At 44.4% G+C, this 16999-nt stretch overlaps 1 protein-coding gene across 2 annotated transcripts in view; it reads left to right on the top strand.

The window, feature by feature from the left end:
• The window catches only part of KIAA1549 (KIAA1549 ortholog), a 142215-nt gene that overhangs the window by 76227 nt on the left and 48989 nt on the right, over positions 1–16999 (top strand). For both annotated transcript variants that reach the window (XM_023190053.2, XM_023190052.2), the window contains exons 9-10: positions 1120–1297; positions 5701–5885. In XM_023190053.2, coding sequence (XP_023045821.2) covers positions 1120–1297; positions 5701–5885 — 363 coding nt within the window. The remainder of the gene's footprint in view (positions 1–1119; positions 1298–5700; positions 5886–16999) is intronic.

Here is a 16999-nt window from a genome sequence, read left to right as displayed (position 1 = left end):
TAAGGATCTTTAGACACGATCTGGAAGAAGGAGTTCACAGTGAAACCATGAAATTGCTGATCTGCCGGAAGTTTCCCATGGTGAAGGAGGAGTCCAGCAGCTGTGTCGAGAGCACAGGGCGGTGTTACAAATCCATACGTGTGGACAGAGAAGCAGCAGCTGCATGTTGCCAATGGCAGATGTAGAGACCAGCAATTTAAATGGCATGTATAAAATAAGGAGCTCAGAGCCATCACTGATCCTTTTCTCAGGACGGAAGTTCAGAGTTTTGCTGGAGTCCAAAGAGGCAATAAAATTGTTGCATATTATTAAGAGAAATAGAGTGAAATGAAAAAGTATGATACGTCAAGTATGCTAGATTTTGAAATAAGGGTATAAAAAGACTGTCTTTTAACACCAGAGAGAGAAGTTTTGGGATGAATCAAAGTATTATTTGACCCACAAGATTATGAATTGATGAGGTTTATTGTCCATAGAGCAGTGGTGGGTGGGGGTGATTTTGTCCTCCAGGGTGGATCTGGCAGTGTCTGGAGATGTTTTTGGTTGTACCTTGGGTGGTGCAGAGTGGGGACACCTAGTGCGTAGAGGGCAGGGATACTGCTAACCATCTACAGTGCACCCCATGTCAAGGGATTGTCAGTAGAGCTGAGGTTAAGAAGCCCTGCCCTAGAAGAATGAGGAGGAAATACCAATGGGCTGAAGAAAGGATTGGGTGGAACCATTAATAGTTGCAGAGAACCAGGGATGTACCTAATCCTATAGTTAATGTTGAGAGGATGATGCTCTCTTACGACGTGGTCAGCACGTCAGAGATTGTGGGGATGATTCTAGACCACTTGGACTCGCCAGCCCTGGTTCTGTGCATCCTCCCTGCCCCTTTGCCCCAGAAAAGATGTAGAGCGAGATGAAGCAACCTGTTACTCCACACAAAGGAACTCTCCATTGTCCCTCTTCTCATCAACAGAGAGCACCATGGTGATTCTGGGCCCCCAAATGGCTTACGGAGCTTATTATGAGGATTGTAATAAATCCTGAGTGGTACAATCGGGATTCAGCAACCTGAGAGAGGGCATCCAGAAACACGAGCTTCTGCAATGTGAATGGTTTCTGCTCTTTCAGGTGGTAAATGTGTCGAGGCTGGAGGGAGATGACAATCCTGTACAGCTCATCTACTTTGTGGAGGATCAAGATGGAGAAAGACTCAGTGCAGTCAAGTCTTCGGACCTGATTAACAAGATGGACCTCCAGAGAGCAGCCATTATCTTGGGTTACCGAATTCAGGGTGCCATTGCCCAGCGTAAGTGGCTGAGGTGTTGTCATCTGGGCTGTGCTGGGCTCCAAAGCCAGGCTCGTTCTGACAGTGAGCTCTGAATGTGAAAGCATTCCGATGTGTGTATAATCCTGATGGTGAAGTGCCAGTTGTTAAAATTCATTCACCAAGACCTTCTTTATTTGGATTTCAATTGCTTGTAGGTTTAGCCTCCACTGCTGTTTTTTCTACCTAGCATTTTGTAGGTGGGGTGTTATAGTGATTTACAGTACATCAACTTTAATATCTGTTCCTCATTCCTGTACTGCTGCTTTTTTTTATAAATTTTGTCTGAGGCAAAATAATGTGTTTGCTCTGTATTTATTCCAAAGTCTTCTATGTCATATTTTGAACATTGGCGGGGACAGTGAGTCATGCAGGAAGCTGGGAGGTGCACCCTGAATTTATTGGCTTCCTTCAGGGTCTTTTAACACAAAGAAGTCCTTGATCCTTCCCCTTTTCAGTCCTGTTTCTCTCCCACCTATCCTCACACCACTCCACAGTGTAGACAGAGGTATTCTGATGTTTCTTTATTATTGTTGGAAGGTTTCACTCCTGCCTGCCTGGCCCTGGCTGCTGTCAGTAATTTCCTTTCCACCTCACTTTTTTTTTTTGAGATGGAGTCTCACTCTGTCGCCAGGATGGAGTGCAGTGGTGTGATCTTGGCTCACTGCAACCTCTGCCTCCCAGATTCAAGTGATTCTCCTGCCTCAGCCTCCCAAGTAGCTGGGACTACAGGACCGCACCATCACGCCCAGCTAATTTTTGTATTATTAGTAGAGACGGCGTTTCAGCGTGTTGGTCAGGATGGTCTCGATCTCTTGGCCTTGTGATCCACCCGCCTTGGCCTCCCAAAGTGCTGGGATTACTACAGGCATGAGCCACCACACCTAGCCCCACTTCACAGATTTTGAGTATTTAGAAATGAAAAAAAAGGAGGCACATGGGAGAGTGTGTTTTTCTAAATAGTCCTTTAGGATATGAATCAGATTCTTCTTTTTTGGAGAAAGGGTCTTGCTCTGTCACCCAGGCTGGAGTGCAGTGGCTTGATCATGGCTCACTGCAGCCTCAAACTCCTGGACTCAGGTGATCCTCCTGCCTCAGCCTCCTGAGTAGCTAGGACCACAGTCACCACCACTACGCCCAGCTATTTTTTTCTTATTATCTGTGAAGACAGGGTCTTGTCATGTTGCCCAAGCTGGTCTTGAACCCCTGGCTCAAGCGATCCTCCTACCTTGACCTCCCAAGGTGTTGGGAGGTGTACAGCCATGAGCCACCCCACCTGGCCCAGACTCCTCTTTTAATGTCGATGTTTTTCCTTTATGATCCTGCAAGCAGTCTTGGTAAGATAATGGTAAAACTTGCTTCCAGCAATAAAAGGAAAGGTAAACATTTAGAGGGAATTTGGCATCAGAGAATACAGAAAAATCTATACGAAGAACATGTAGGAGATAAAGACAATTTTTAAAAAAATGATAGCTTTAAAATTATCCTTGATAGTAGAAGGTTCTTGTGAAATCCGTACTTGTCCCTGGAGACCAACCGAGATGAAAGCTGATGGGTGTAACTTCTCTGTTTTATGGAAGATGATGGGAGAGTTTAAGCAAATACCCTTTGGCAGTTTGTGTTTGTGTATGTGAGATATGATCATGTATTGATGTGTTCTCCTCCAAAGCAGTGAGCACAAACTATGAGCACAAACTAACAAAAGCACTTCGTTACATTTCTTCATAATATGCTATTCCTGATTGTAGGAGACGTGCCCTACTCCAGCCAAGCGCTTGACATTTTAAACAGTTAATTGCAATAGGGTATGGGCACCTTTCACATCTGATCTTGCACCTCTTTTCCTCAGTTTTGTACCGAAAACCACATGGGTAAAGATCCTGGGATCTCCAGGCTAGTGATTGAAGGAAGCTTCAGTCAACACCAGGGATAGCCCAAAGGCAGCCCCAGGACACTGGTGTCAGGGCCCAGTTTGATCAACCTCTGCCTCATCAGGGTTTTCCTAGGTTAGCGTCAGAAGAGGGCAAGTGGGGTGGCTCATGCCTGCAATCTCAGCACTTTGAGAGATAGAGGCAGGAGGATCGTTTGAGCCCAAGAGTTCAAGACCAGCCTGGGAAGAATAGCAAGCCCCCATCTCTACAAATAATAATAATAATAATAAACTAGCTGGGCATGGTGGGGTGTGCCTTTGGTTCCAGTTACTTGGGGACCTGAGGCAGGAGGATCACCTGAGCCCAGGAGGCTGCACATGAGCTTGATTGTGCCACCACATTCTAGCCTGAGGGATAGAGTGAGACCCTATCTCAAAAAGAAAAGCAAACAACCACACCCACAAAAGAACTAAGAAGAGTGTCCAGTTGTCTCAGCTTCTCAGTTTGATTCTGTCCCTACTTCTATATTGTCTGTTGCTTTTATGCAAAAGGAGCTACATATATTCACTATATTCAGCCCAAATTAAAAAACACAAGTTTTTCACACTTTGTTGCTTTTTACCACATCCCATGCAGCCTCTGCTCTAATCTGTGCTTTTCTCCCTGGTGCATTTGATTTAGAATGCTTGCTCCCTCCCTTGTTACTCCCTCAGGTGTTTAAACCCAAAGTTAAACCAGCACCAAGAACCCTTTTTGTTATTCCGTCTTTGAGCAGATACCTTTTGATCCCATAGCAGGTGTTGACCATCACAGGATATGAAAGGAGCATAAGACTTAGCCCCTGCCCATGACAACTAAGACGTTTTTGAAAAGACAAGATTTGGCATCAAGACCGGATGAATGAGTGCAGAAGTGTAGCACTTCACAGATGATCCATTTATGTAACAGGAAACATTTTAAATGAGCAATAAGGCACCATGTGCAAAACAAAGAGTTAGTGATGGACATTAAGTGGCTGAGGAGTTGAAGTGCGACTGTCCTAGGCCATGAAAGAGGAGTAGAGGCGGGTGGGGTGGGTATGGCAGCAGGCTGGGGAGTGGCGGATCCAAAATGAGTAAGATTTGCTTCCTGTAAAAGTTGACAACTGGTAGCTTAAATAGCGCCGTTTCAATGAGTCATGTTTCAAAGGTTTAGGGAGAGACACAGGTGGGGCAATGAAGGCAGTGCCTATGGGACACTTATTAGGACTTCAGTTTCCAAGTTAACACAGTGAAGCTTCATTTTGGAAAACATAAGGATCATCTTCCTTCTTTTTTTATTGCGGTAAAATATACATCAAGAAATGTACCAATTTACCACTTTTGAGTCTATACTTCAGTGGCATTCAGCACATTCACAAGGCTGTGTAACCATCACCACTGTCCATTTCCGGAATTTCTTCATCATTCCAAGCAGAAGCTTTCTATGAGTTTTTTCTAGATACCTCATATAGGTAGAATCATACATTGTTTGTCCTTTCGTGACTGGCTTGTTCCTTGTTCCATTATGTTTTCAAGGTTCGTCTGTGTAGCAGCATGTATAGAATTTCCTTCCCTTTTAAAGCTGGATGATACACCATTATATGGCTATACCACATTTTGTTCATTCTTTCATCTGTGGATGGGCATTTGGGTTCTTTTCATCTTTTAGGCTATCGTGAATAGCACTGCTGTGAACATCAGCATCTCTGTCATTTTTCATTGCTGAAGGGGAAGCGACCAGTTGCATTGGTGCGCATGTCCTATCTTCTTACTCTGTTTTGCTTTGTGTATGGCACTAGTGCGATATGAAATTATTCAGTGATTCATTTACTTGATCGTTTTTCCTTTCCCCCACTAGGACCTAAGCACCTCAAGGGACTTCACTTGTTCACTGTTGAGTCCCAACTTTCAAACTGTGTCCAGCACAATAAACATTTGTGAACACAAGAAACTTGGAGTAGTGAGGAAGGGAGAAAGAGGTGAAGGGTTTTCTTCTGTAAACTCCTAGTTGAGATGCGTGTGCTTTATGTGATCTGGGAGCGTGTGAGTCCTGCGGTACTTGATGCAGCGGGCAGGACTGTGTTCTGGAGACACAGCTGTTTTTTCTCTCCGCCTTTGGAGAGAACTGCCTTTGTGCAAAGTTGTACAGAACCAGTTTTGCTATGGAAAGATCCTGCAGTGAAAAGTTAGGGGTGAGCTAGTAGAATAAACTGGAAATCAGGAGACCTGGAATTCACTGAGCTTTGCCGTTAATTCAGCCATGTACCTTTGGATATATCCATATGTCATCGTGATCTCTGATGTATTCTAGATGTAACATTGTATGTTGTGTTTCTCTGCTGGTCACATTTCCTGTCATCTGGAGATTATAACCTGGAACCAGCTATCTTGAGCTGCAATGTCACGGACTTCTGAGTTTCTTGTAGAAGACACGTGCAATCTAGTAAATGAGTGAAGAGGGAGTTACTGAAAGACCTTTCTCCCTTGTCTGCAGCTGTGGACAGGGTGAAGAGGCCGTCTCCGGAATCCCAGAGCAACAACTTGTGGGTCATTGTTGGTGTGGTCATCCCGGTGCTGGTGGTGATGGTGATTGTTGTCATCCTCTACTGGAAACTCTGCCGCACGGACAAGCTGGACTTTCAGCCTGACACTGTGGCCAACATTCAGCAGCGTCAGAAGGTAAGGGGCAGCCTCTTCCCCCCGGTGTTCCCATAAGCAGTTTTGCGGGGCAGGGATAGAATGAGTTTGGGCTCTTGATACTGAAAGACGGGGAAGAGGGAGGGCTCTTATGGAAATCTTCTGGCTTTAATAGTGGCATCCCTTTGCCTTTGTTTCTACTTCCTGAAACCCTCCTTCTGAGGTAGTAAATATAGTCCAAGAATGTGAAGCTGTATAAAAGCTTAGCCACGACATGTGCTCTGGGTTCTACTGTAATTTTATTTTATTTTATATATTTATTTATTTTTGAGACGGAGTCTCGCTCTGTCGCCCAGGCTGGAGTGCGGTGGCCGGATCTCAGCTCACTGCAAGCTCCGCCTCCCAGGTTCACGCCATTCTCCTGCCTCAGCCTCCAGAGTAGCTGGGACTACAGGCGCCTGCCATCTCGCCCGGCTAGTTTTTTTGTATTTTTTAGTAGAGATAGGGTTTCACCGTGTTAGCCAGGATGGTCTCGATCTCCTGACCTCGTGATCCGTCCACCTCGGCCTCCCAAAGTGCTGGGATTACAGGCTTGAGCCACCGCGTCCGGCCTGTGATTTTATTTTGTATTTCTTGAGACAGAGTCTGGCTCTGTCACCCAGGCTAGAGTGCAGTGGTGCGAGGTCGGCTCACTGCAGCCTCCACCTCCTGGGTTCAAGCGATTCTCCTGCCTCAGTCTCCGAATAGCTGAGATTACAGGCATGTGCCACCATACCTGGCTAATTTTTGTATTTTTAGTAGAGACAGGATTTTGCCCTATCGGCCAGGCTGGTCTTGAACTCCTGGCCTCAAGAGATTTGCCTGTCTTTGCCTCCCAAAGTGCTGATATTACAGGCATGAACCACTGCACCAGGCCAAATTCTGATTTATTTTACCCCTGGACATTTTCAGAGGATAGGAGCCAAGGCAGACTTTCTCAGATCTGTTGATCTGTTTCGTGTATAACTCCATTGGTCAGCTGCTTTATTTTCTGTTCACCATATTTGGAAGCCCACTTATCCACCTTGATCATTAAAAATGAACAATACGTACCTTGATCATTTTAACTTAAAATATATGAATGGACATTTATTTGCCAATCCTTCAACATATCCCAAGTCTTGTTTTGTTTTGAGTGTTGGTCTACTGAGAGGAATCGCATATGGTCTTTCTTAAAATAAACAACACCCATAATGTGTCAGTTTCAGGTTCCAGTTTGGGTTTCTTTAGAGAAGAGCAACGCTATTTGAAGGCAAAGTTCTCTCGATTTTTTTAATACCTCCCTCCACTCCCTATCCCCTAACTTTGCAGACTTTTGACTTAATTCACCTACACCTAATTTGACAGCAGATTTTTTAAGTAACCTGTCTTTCCCATGTCTTTCCAAAGCATTCAGCGTAAGTTTTTATAGAACTAGTAATTTTCTTTTCCTGTGTATGTTTCAACAGTTTCCATAGTATTTGAGAGTCCTGTCAGGTTTCAGAGCCAAAGAAATTGACTTTTGGTCAACACTGAGCTTACCTGGTGTGAGCAAAAACATGCCAGGCCTAGAGGAGAGCTCACTAGCACTGCATAAGTATCAGTCAGCGTGTTTACCAAGGGAGTGGTAGTCAGTCCACTGTTATTAACGGTCTACTGGGTTAACACGCACTCTCCGTGGGTCTCCCGGATTTGGAGGACTCCTTCTGCTTTAAAAGCTTGATAAAAACAAGCAAAAGTCAAAAGACAAAGAATAAAAGATTGCCCTATCTATTTTTAAACTTTGTTTTGGTTGTCTTGGTATGAAAAATTCTGCATATTAGAAACCTAGACCTGTTGAATGGAAAAAAAATATGCATTACTTTAAAATTTATTTTACTTTTGTAAAAGTAAAGAAAAATTTCTTGTTTCATATGAATTAACCAAAAAATGCAAAATGTTTATTAAATTGCAAGCTTATGGCTATCAAGTACATTAAAAGCATCTTATACATTAATATTATGTTTGTTACCTATCTTTGTTTATTATTTACATAGTCTGCTAAGGTTCTTTTGTTGTTCTTGTTATACTGGTGAATAGCATGGGGAACCCTGGGAAAAAACGTGCTGGGTATATTAAATGATTCATAGTGTGAATATCATTGTAATAAGATCAACAATAGGTTTGGAAATGTTTTTGTTCTGGTGAAGAGTGTTGTTACAGAGGGAGTTAACTAGTGTAGATGGTTATGTGTTTAGGTCTTTTATGGGCCATATTTCCTATGTATACACTGCCAGGGAAGTCCATCTATAATCTGTTACTTCAGTAAACTATCAGAGGACAGCATCTCTTGGGGTCAAAACGGAATGTTCCCCAAGCTTTCTCCTTCTCTCGCTTTTACTTCCTAAACATTTTCATGTCCCAGATGTGGCTGTAAATCAAGTGGACAGAGTTTCAGATGGAACTTCCAGCCCTTAGAGCTGCTCTTTTTCCTCCAGGGCTGCAAAGATCTGCCCATACGTTTTGACAACAGATTTACAGAAAAGGTCCTGCAGAGAGGATTCTCCGAAAGAATGACTGTCTTCTGACACTGTTAGGAGGCAAAGCCTTGCCAGTGTTGCAGAAGCTCAGTCTTGTTTTGCTGGCATAGGAACCCCCCCTATAGATTTTGTCATGTGTTTAAAATGGGAAAATGATGCTCTTCATTTAGTTTAGAAGCAAATGTCTTTACTTCATATATGTTTCTTTTAAGGTCATGTGGCCATAGCAAAGGGCCTCTCACCTCGTCCTCAGGGTAATCTGCAGAGATGCCCCCCTCCCCTATGGCTTCAAGAGTTCTGTCTCCTGCTCATGTGGCTGTTGCCTCTCTCTCCGTTCTGCTCTCCCCACCTCCTGATGCGCCTCAACACTGCTCTCTGAAATCCTTCAGCAAATCCCAGAGCTGCAAACATCTGGAAACAATAAATCTGCTGACCTAAAATCCACACCCCCCCTTCCCCTTGTAACGAGAAGGAAACCTCTTCAGATTGTCTGGGAGTAGATTAATTTTGAAATATGATAGGAGGGAGAGGCCATTCTGTCTTGTTTTGAGGCACAGCCTTTGCTTCTTTTCAGTAATAAAGAAAAAAATCCTATGTAGCTTTCTTTTATCTGTATTCTCTATCTATAGACTAAAGTCATCATTTGTTACTGTTGCCTAAAAAACTTCAGCCTGGATCCTCTTCATCATGAATGGCATTGGCTGGATGCCACTGGCCTCATGGAAACTTATTCCTTCTGATGGAGGATAGTCCACACCTCGTTAATGGTGTCAGACCAGAGCTCCTGACTACCCTATGTTGCTTCTAAAGGGCAGCACTTTGGGCAACCGGCTAGAGCTGCCTCAGGCACTGGGTGTCACTCACCAAACATCGAGCATTTGCTCTGAGCCACACTAGATCCAGCTCAGTTACCAATACAAATAGCACGCAATCTCTGCATTCCAGGGCTTTAGCAAGGGAGAAGGACAAGCCATCCAAAAGCAGTCATCCAGGAGTATAAGGATGTCTGGAGAACACAGAGGAAGGGGCACCCCACTCGCAGTGGTGGGGTACCTCCACCTTCTTTGAGGAGGTGACCCCAGGGCTAAAGCTTCATGGTGGAGGAGATGAAGGTGGGCCCAGCGGGGGAGCGGCAGGCCGCTCAGGAAGCTGGAGCAAAGGTCGTAAAAAAGGGCACAGCCAAAACCCAGGTGGCAGAGAGCCAGGCCCTGGGGAGGGTTTCAGGACATAGAAGGGATTGCAAATTACGCTGTAAGCAGTGGGCAACCATTGAAAGGTTTGCAGCAGGGAGAGCAGCTTGAACACATTTGCTTTTGGAACGAGCCCTCTGGGAGGCAGTGTGGACAGTGGATTGAAAAGAGGCTCTGTGAGCATTTCGTTCCATCTCAGCCAAGGTCAGCTCATTCCCTACGGTTGCTGTTTGATTCTCTGCAAAGGTCCCCTGTCACACCTAACGTGTAGGTGGTCTCAGTTCACCCACAGCTGGCCGACCGTGCCGGGTGTCGCCTGTGGGTGGGAGAATCTGGGAGCCCTGCTCTCCCAAACTCCAGGACCACAGGGTTACGGGCGCCCCTGTGTGGGGCTATACTGAAGACAAACAGATGGGAATAACTTTGCCTTGTCTTCACCTCCTAAATGGAAACAGCATGGCGGTTGTGGTGACTTTTCACAAATGACATCAATCAGGTAATAAATGCTTACAAAGGCACTCTCTATATGATGGCAAATTTTTATTCAGGCACTTTTGGGATTTGCTCTGTGTTTCTATTGTCATCTCAACTGCTCCTTCCCAGGGGCTCAGGCTAACCCCAATACTGTGGGCTTCACTGCATCCTGTGCCACCTGGGCTGTATTGTATTTATGGCCCATGCGTTCACATTCGTCAGGCGTCTCTCTTGTTCCTTGGCTGACCTGCCCCCTAGTCAGTCTCCTTGGCTTATTGGTGACATATTCCGGTGGAGCGCAGACACTCTGGCCTGTTCCCTCTGTGATATATTAAAGAGAGAAAGAACAAAAGAGCCATCCTTCTTCAGAAATAACTCGGTCCTAATATAAATATTGAACACTCTAATTAATCTTGACTCTTCTTTTATAAAATACTGATTAAACCTATGCTGCATGCGGGAGGGAACTGGAGACATTGTATACCAGCCAGACTGAACTCCAGATTCTATTTTAAAAGAAGTGGAAAAACTAGAAAAAGTGATCTGGCAAGTAGGGATGAGACAAAAGGAGGTAATTATCTAAGGGAGGAGGGGCAGTGTTCCCTCTAGGTTTTCCTTCTGTGTGTAGATGGCTTTTGTTTTGTGCATAATACGCACAGATTGGTTGCCAAATTTCTATTGGTATAGAAGGTGATGACTCAATCAGCTTGTGAGAAGTGCAAGGATCTGATGGATGGACGTATTTAAAGATGTTGGTCAGAATCAACAGTAAGCCAACAGGACTTGTATATTTCATTTATGACAGGTGCCTTTTTCTTGGTTACCCATAAAAACCAGTAAGTTTGGTACTTCACTTGACCGTTCTGAAATTCATTTGGCCATCAGACGTTTCTTGAGGGACCCTGTGTCACGTCTTGTTGTTAACTTAACAAAATATTGTATCCAAATTCTTATTTACAACTCTATTGATGCCTTAGAATTCTTAGCTGTGTATTGGCTGCTCGATGTTTCATCAATCAACAGAAATAATAATGCTGTCAGCATCATTTGTAGGGTAAATGGGCATTTATGAAGCATTTTCATTAATACTATCATGTGTCTTTCCTATATGGGCCCTGAGAGTATGTGAGGGAAGACATTTAGGTGCCTAGGCTTGGGCTACGTACACCGCCCTATAGAGGCAATACTGTTTGTATTTTTACGTTATTCACTTTGGAGACTTCTGCTTAGGAGAGGCCATCTGGAGCTCCTTTTCCAGTTTTGGTAAAGCAAACCACCTAACCTGTTAAAAACAAAACAAAACAGTTGCCCAGTCATTAGAGGCATTCACTTTCTTACTGGGAAGTATACCAAAAAGGATTTCAGCAAGGTTTATTAAATGATGGAGGTGATGATTAAATGACTCTTACTATATCTGTCTTCTTTCACTTAGAGGCACCTTGTATGTTAATGAGGTGCTGCTGGGGTAAAAGCAACCCCATAAAATTGGAAATTGCTCCTGTTAGGATTTTTGTCATCAGCTGTGAGTAAGTGGCATCAAATTTCAATTTTCTCAGACATCTGAAAAAGGCTTGGCAGATGGACATTTGAGAATTATATAGATGGATTAATATTTCATTTCAAAATGAAAATAATATTTATAATTACGTATTTCATAAATTAGGACCTCATGTCAAAGTCTGAGAAAGGAATCATCTTAATCACACAGAACGGGTTTTTTAATATGCAGGAGGGTTACCTCTTAGCCTGCCTAATTTTTCATCTACCCATACATACGTCAGTGATATTTGCTTTTAAGAGAGCAGTTGAATCTTTGCGGAAATTTACAACAAAAGAAAAAAATACTCGACTAGTAAGTGTGGGGTTTAGAAAAGACACATAGATGATTGCTGTTAAGTACATTATGGTAGAATCTAAACATGTTGCTGTGTAGTTATTCTAAATCCATTAAGTACACAGGGACAACAGATAAACCAGCAGAGAAGGGGGTCATGGACCAGTGAACAAGTGACTTGCATTCAAGCAATCTGGACACAGATGTGCAGTATTCAGTAATCAATCATTTGAAAGAAGTTAATGAAAATATCCTGCAAGTGTGACTAAGTGTACAGGACAGTATACAGCTCTCCCTTATTTGTTATTTTGAAGTTGTAATTTTGATCTTTCAGAAGTAAACGTGGACCTTTTCACCCCTTTTTCCTTTTAATCCAAAATCTGTTGTTAAGACCCCAGCTGAGTCCCCGTGGACAAGGGTACTTGCCAGGCTTTCGTTCCTGAGGATGGTGAGCTCGCGGACAGCATGTGCTTTGTGGCCCCTTGGGTTTCCCACACTCTGCTGAACGGATCTTGAACATTGCAGTTGTCACGTAGATAAAGCACAGAGCCCTGTCATGAGTTTGTCCCCCAGATGAAATCAGACAGTGCCCTTAGCGTTTCTCACTGCCGTCCTCTTCCCTGTTCTTGGATTCTTCTGTGGGAGTGAACTGTTCTTCAATGGCTGGGAGATGGCAGAGGGGAAGCTATGAAATAAAACCCTCACTGCTGCTGCTGCTGCTGCTGCTGCCACCTCCTCTACAGAATATCTAAGTTCACATTTTCCCACCATGGAACCAATTGTCCTATTTCTTGGCTATATTTCTCTCTCATTTCTTTAAGAGAGAAAGCAAGCCATACTGCAAGTTTATTGTGCCTTGATTGACCAAGACCAGCGTTTTGAATTGTGATTTTATCTGATGTTCCCGAGGTTTCTACATCTCTGGGCAGAGCACCGCAGGAAGCTGCTGCATGGATGACAGGCGGGTCTCTCTCCTGTAAAGTAGGAGGACTTGGGAAAGGGAAGGTGTGAGGGGGAGCCAACATGCTGCCTGGACCACAGGCGCATGCTGGACAGCTCTCAGGAAAATCACTCGTGTGGGGAGGGCTTGTACAGAGGTGTGCATCTGTAATGATCCCTGTAAAAGGGCTGCCTACTCCTAGAAAACTGTGTGTCTGCCCCCCGGGGTTTGGTTAGACCAGTTGAAACTCAGGGTGCTAGTCCATGGGTCACAGATGAGAAAATAAATGTATTTTATTTAAATATGTTTTTAATATATGTATTTAAAGAAATATCTAATGATGAATTTATTTTATGTAAATAAATATTATTTAACTAAGTTACACAAGTGCTTAGTAAATTTAATTTAAATAAATATTTAATAATAAATAGGCCGGGCACGGTGGCTCATGCCTGTAATGCCAGCACTTTGGGAGGCTGAAGCAGGCGGATCACCTAAGATCAGGTGTTCGAGACCAGCCTGGCCAACATGGTGAAACCCTATCTGTAATTAAAAAAAAAACATAAAAGCCAGACGTAGTGGTGCACGCCTGCAGTCCCAGCTAATAGGGAGGCTGAGGCAGGAGAATCGCTTGAACCCAAGAGATGGAGATTGCAGTAAGCCGACATCGTACCATTGCATTCCAGCCTGGGCGACAGAGTGAGACTCCATCTCAAAAAAAAATCGTAATAAATAAATTTATTTAAATAAATGATAAATGGGGCATGCAATGGAGCAGCAGGTTTGGATCTGTCATTTGCAAAACAGTGTTCTTGGGCTCATGAACTGCTGAAGTAGGGGAGTGGTGTACTCCTGTAACAGGAGCTTATTAATTGGAAAACAGAGGAAGTCAGCTTTTGCCTTTTGTTTCATTTTTGTAAACTGTATTTACTGTCCCCCTCTGCTGGCATAAATCATTGTTGCAGATGACATTCCTTCTACCTATTGATCCAATAATTTTAGAGACCTTAAGGCTGGTCTCAGTGGCTCACGTCTATAATTCCAGAGCTTTGGGAGGCCAAGGCAGGAGGATTGCTTGAGCCCTGGAGTTCAAGACCAGCTGGGCAATGTAGCAAGATCCTGTCTCTACAAAAAATTTTTTAAAAATTAACCAGACGTGGTGGCACACATCTGTGGTCCCAGCTCCTTGGGAGGCTCAGGTGGGAGGATCGCTTGGGCTTGGGAAATTGAGGCTGCAGTGAGCTGAGACTGTGCTATTGCACTCCAACCTGGGTGACAGAGCGAGACCACATGAAATGAAAAAAAACAACACCTTACCTCACAAACCTAAGCCACTGATGTTGTTACTCATTTGTGCATAAAGTTAGCACAAAGACGACAAAGCCTTTTGTGTCTATGCTAAATATATTGTCTAAAATCACCCCTTAGATCTGTTTGGCCTTTGTCTTTTGACTGACAGGACTCTGTAGGGGTGTGTGCATGTGAGTGGAAAAACTCAAACTATGTTTCTTCTCTGCGCTCATACCACACAACAACAGTCAACACAGGAGACTTCTGTGACTAAATTTGTGGAGGCTTTCCTCACACACCAAGCAGCAGCAGTTATCAGTTGGGTGTCCTTGAATTCATTCCCGACACTGGCCACTGGGAGGTAGCCTCATATCCTACAGGTGGAGGGCTCAGTCCCCAAGACTGTCCTCCTCCACCTGCACCAGTCACAAGTGTAGGTCTCCGGAACTTCTGACCAACTGGCTTCAATGAAGTTGGGGTTCCCACCATCACTTTTTGGGTTTGATTAATTTGCTAGAGCAGTTCACAGGACTTGGAGAAACACTTATGTTTACCAGTTTATCACAAAGGATATGTTAACAGAAAAACCAAACTCCGTAAAATACCTTAAAGAGGTTTATTCTGAGCCAGTATGAGTGACCATAGCCTGAGAAATTACCATTTGGATGGATACTGTTGCCATTGCGTCTGGCTGAGGCCGTCATTGTGGGTGGTAAAGGAATTTACCAAGACAGCCGCAGGCTATTATTTCTCTAATAAGGCAGACTTATTAGAGAAAGTATGAAGATAATGTTGCAAGGGTGCAGTGGCCAGTACAGTAGAGAAGGGGCTGTTGGGCAAGAGACAGGGCAGGAAAGAAGTTTTACGGGTCATGCTGCTGGGACTGAGCAGAATGAGGTGTTTGGAAACAGGATGTCGTGCCAGCAGGTTGTCTGTGATGACCTGTTTCTCAGAACAATTGTTCTCCCCTACCTGGGACCCCTTTCTCATTGTTACTTATCAGGACTCCACATATATACGTTTTTTTTCCGTTTTTTTTTTTGAGACAGAGTTTCGCTCGTCCCCCAGGCTGGAGTGCAATGGTGCGATATCGGCTCACCACAACCTCCACCTCCTGGGTTCAAGTGATTCTCCTGCCTCTGCCTCCCGAGTAGCTGGGATTACAGGCATGTGTCACCATGCCTGGCTAATTTTGTATTTTTAGTAGAGATGGGGTTTCTCCACGTTGGTCAGGCTGGTCTCGAACTTCTGACCTTAGAGGATCCACCCGTTTCGGCCTCCCAAAGTGTTGGGATTACAGGCGTGAGCCACCGTGCCCAGCCCTCCACATAAACATTATAAAGAGACAGGAGTTACAGGAAAAGAAATAACCCAGTACATAGAAGCTCGGCCTGAAAAGGCGGAATATCTTGAAGTGAGGGGCTTACAAGTCATAGGTGTGTTTTAGGGTTCTTTAGTTGGCAATTGGTTGAGAGAGTTAAGTTTTGTCTAAAGACTGAAAGTCACTTCAAAGGAATGCTTAAGATAAGGGGTCTGCTGTGTGCCATGTGATGCTATACCAGAGTCAGGTTAGAAAGTAAGCCACATTATACCGGGTTAATTAAAACAAAAAAAATTTAACCAAATTGTATTGTTTGTAGGGTGTGACTTAACACTTCTTTGCATGGCTTTAAGTCTTGTTTGTAATTTGGTATCTTATTACCCAAAGAATCTGTTCTGTCAGGCTTATACTCTCTGTTTTAATATTAATGCTGTTCAGTTTTGCCTAAACTCTAAAAGGGAGGGGCTGTCATGACGCATGTCCCACCTCCCTTCCTGCTGCGGCCAATAATTCAGTTTTTCAGGTTTCTCTGAAGTCCCTTTGGCCAAGAGGGGGCCTGTTCAGTAGGTTTGGGGCTTAGGATTTTATTCTTGGTTTACAGATATTACAAAGCGCAAGCGCACAGGTGAAGAGGTGCATTGGGTGAGGTATGGGGGGACTTGGGGGTGCAGAGCTTCTCTGCCCTCCGTGGGGGTGCTACCCTCCAGGAACCTCCACGGCGTTCAGCTTTCCAGAAGCTCCCTGGACCTTGCCCTTTTGGGTTTTTCTGGAGGCTGCTTTACATAGGCCTGTTTGGTTAAACCATTGGCTATTGGTGATCAACTTAACCTTCAGCCCCTCTCCCCTCCCTGAAGGTTAGGGGGTGGGACTGAATGCCCTGACCCTTGCATCATGCCTGGGGCTCTGTAGTGAGCAGCCCCCAATCCTGCAGCTACCTTGGGGCTGCTGACCGTCAGTCAACTCACTAGCCTGCAAAAAGACATCCTCTGGAGACTCCACGTATTTTAGGAGGTGTATGCCAGGAAACGGGATGAAGACCAGATAAGTGTTTAGAGTGTCACCGTGTGGATGTAGAATATTCCTGGCCAGGAGGGAGGGCTTCGGTTTGCTTTTGGCATTCCATGGAGGAGACCCCTTGGGACGACCATTGCTATGCAGTTTATTTCCCTGTGCTTTGCAAGCTTGAATTAAGGAAACTGTGTGGCACTTTTCATGTCATCAGAAATACTGTTATTGTCCACATTTCTGCATACTTTGGAGAGTCTTTCCAAGGGCACTGTGGTTCATGCCTGTAATCCTGGCACTTCGGACATCCAAGGTTGGTGGATCGCTGGAGACCAGGAGTTTGAGACCAGCCTGGGCAACATAGTGAGACCCCATCTCTACTAAAAATACCAAAAAATTACCCCAGCGTGGTGGCGTGCACCCATAACCCCAGCTGCTTGGGAGGCTGAGGCAGGAGAATTGCTTGAACCCGGGAGGCAGAGGTTGCAGTGAGCCGAGATTGTACCACTGTACTTTAGCCTGGGTGATGGAGCCAGACTCTGTCTTAAAAAAAAAAAAAAAAAAA

This window comes from Piliocolobus tephrosceles, chromosome 8 (assembly GCF_002776525.5).
Source record: "Piliocolobus tephrosceles isolate RC106 chromosome 8, ASM277652v3, whole genome shotgun sequence".
In the NCBI taxonomy this organism is placed as follows: domain Eukaryota; kingdom Metazoa; phylum Chordata; class Mammalia; order Primates; family Cercopithecidae; genus Piliocolobus; species Piliocolobus tephrosceles.
The sequence above is the reverse complement of the archived record's forward strand: the minus strand, read 5'-3'. Positions and strand labels throughout refer to the sequence as shown.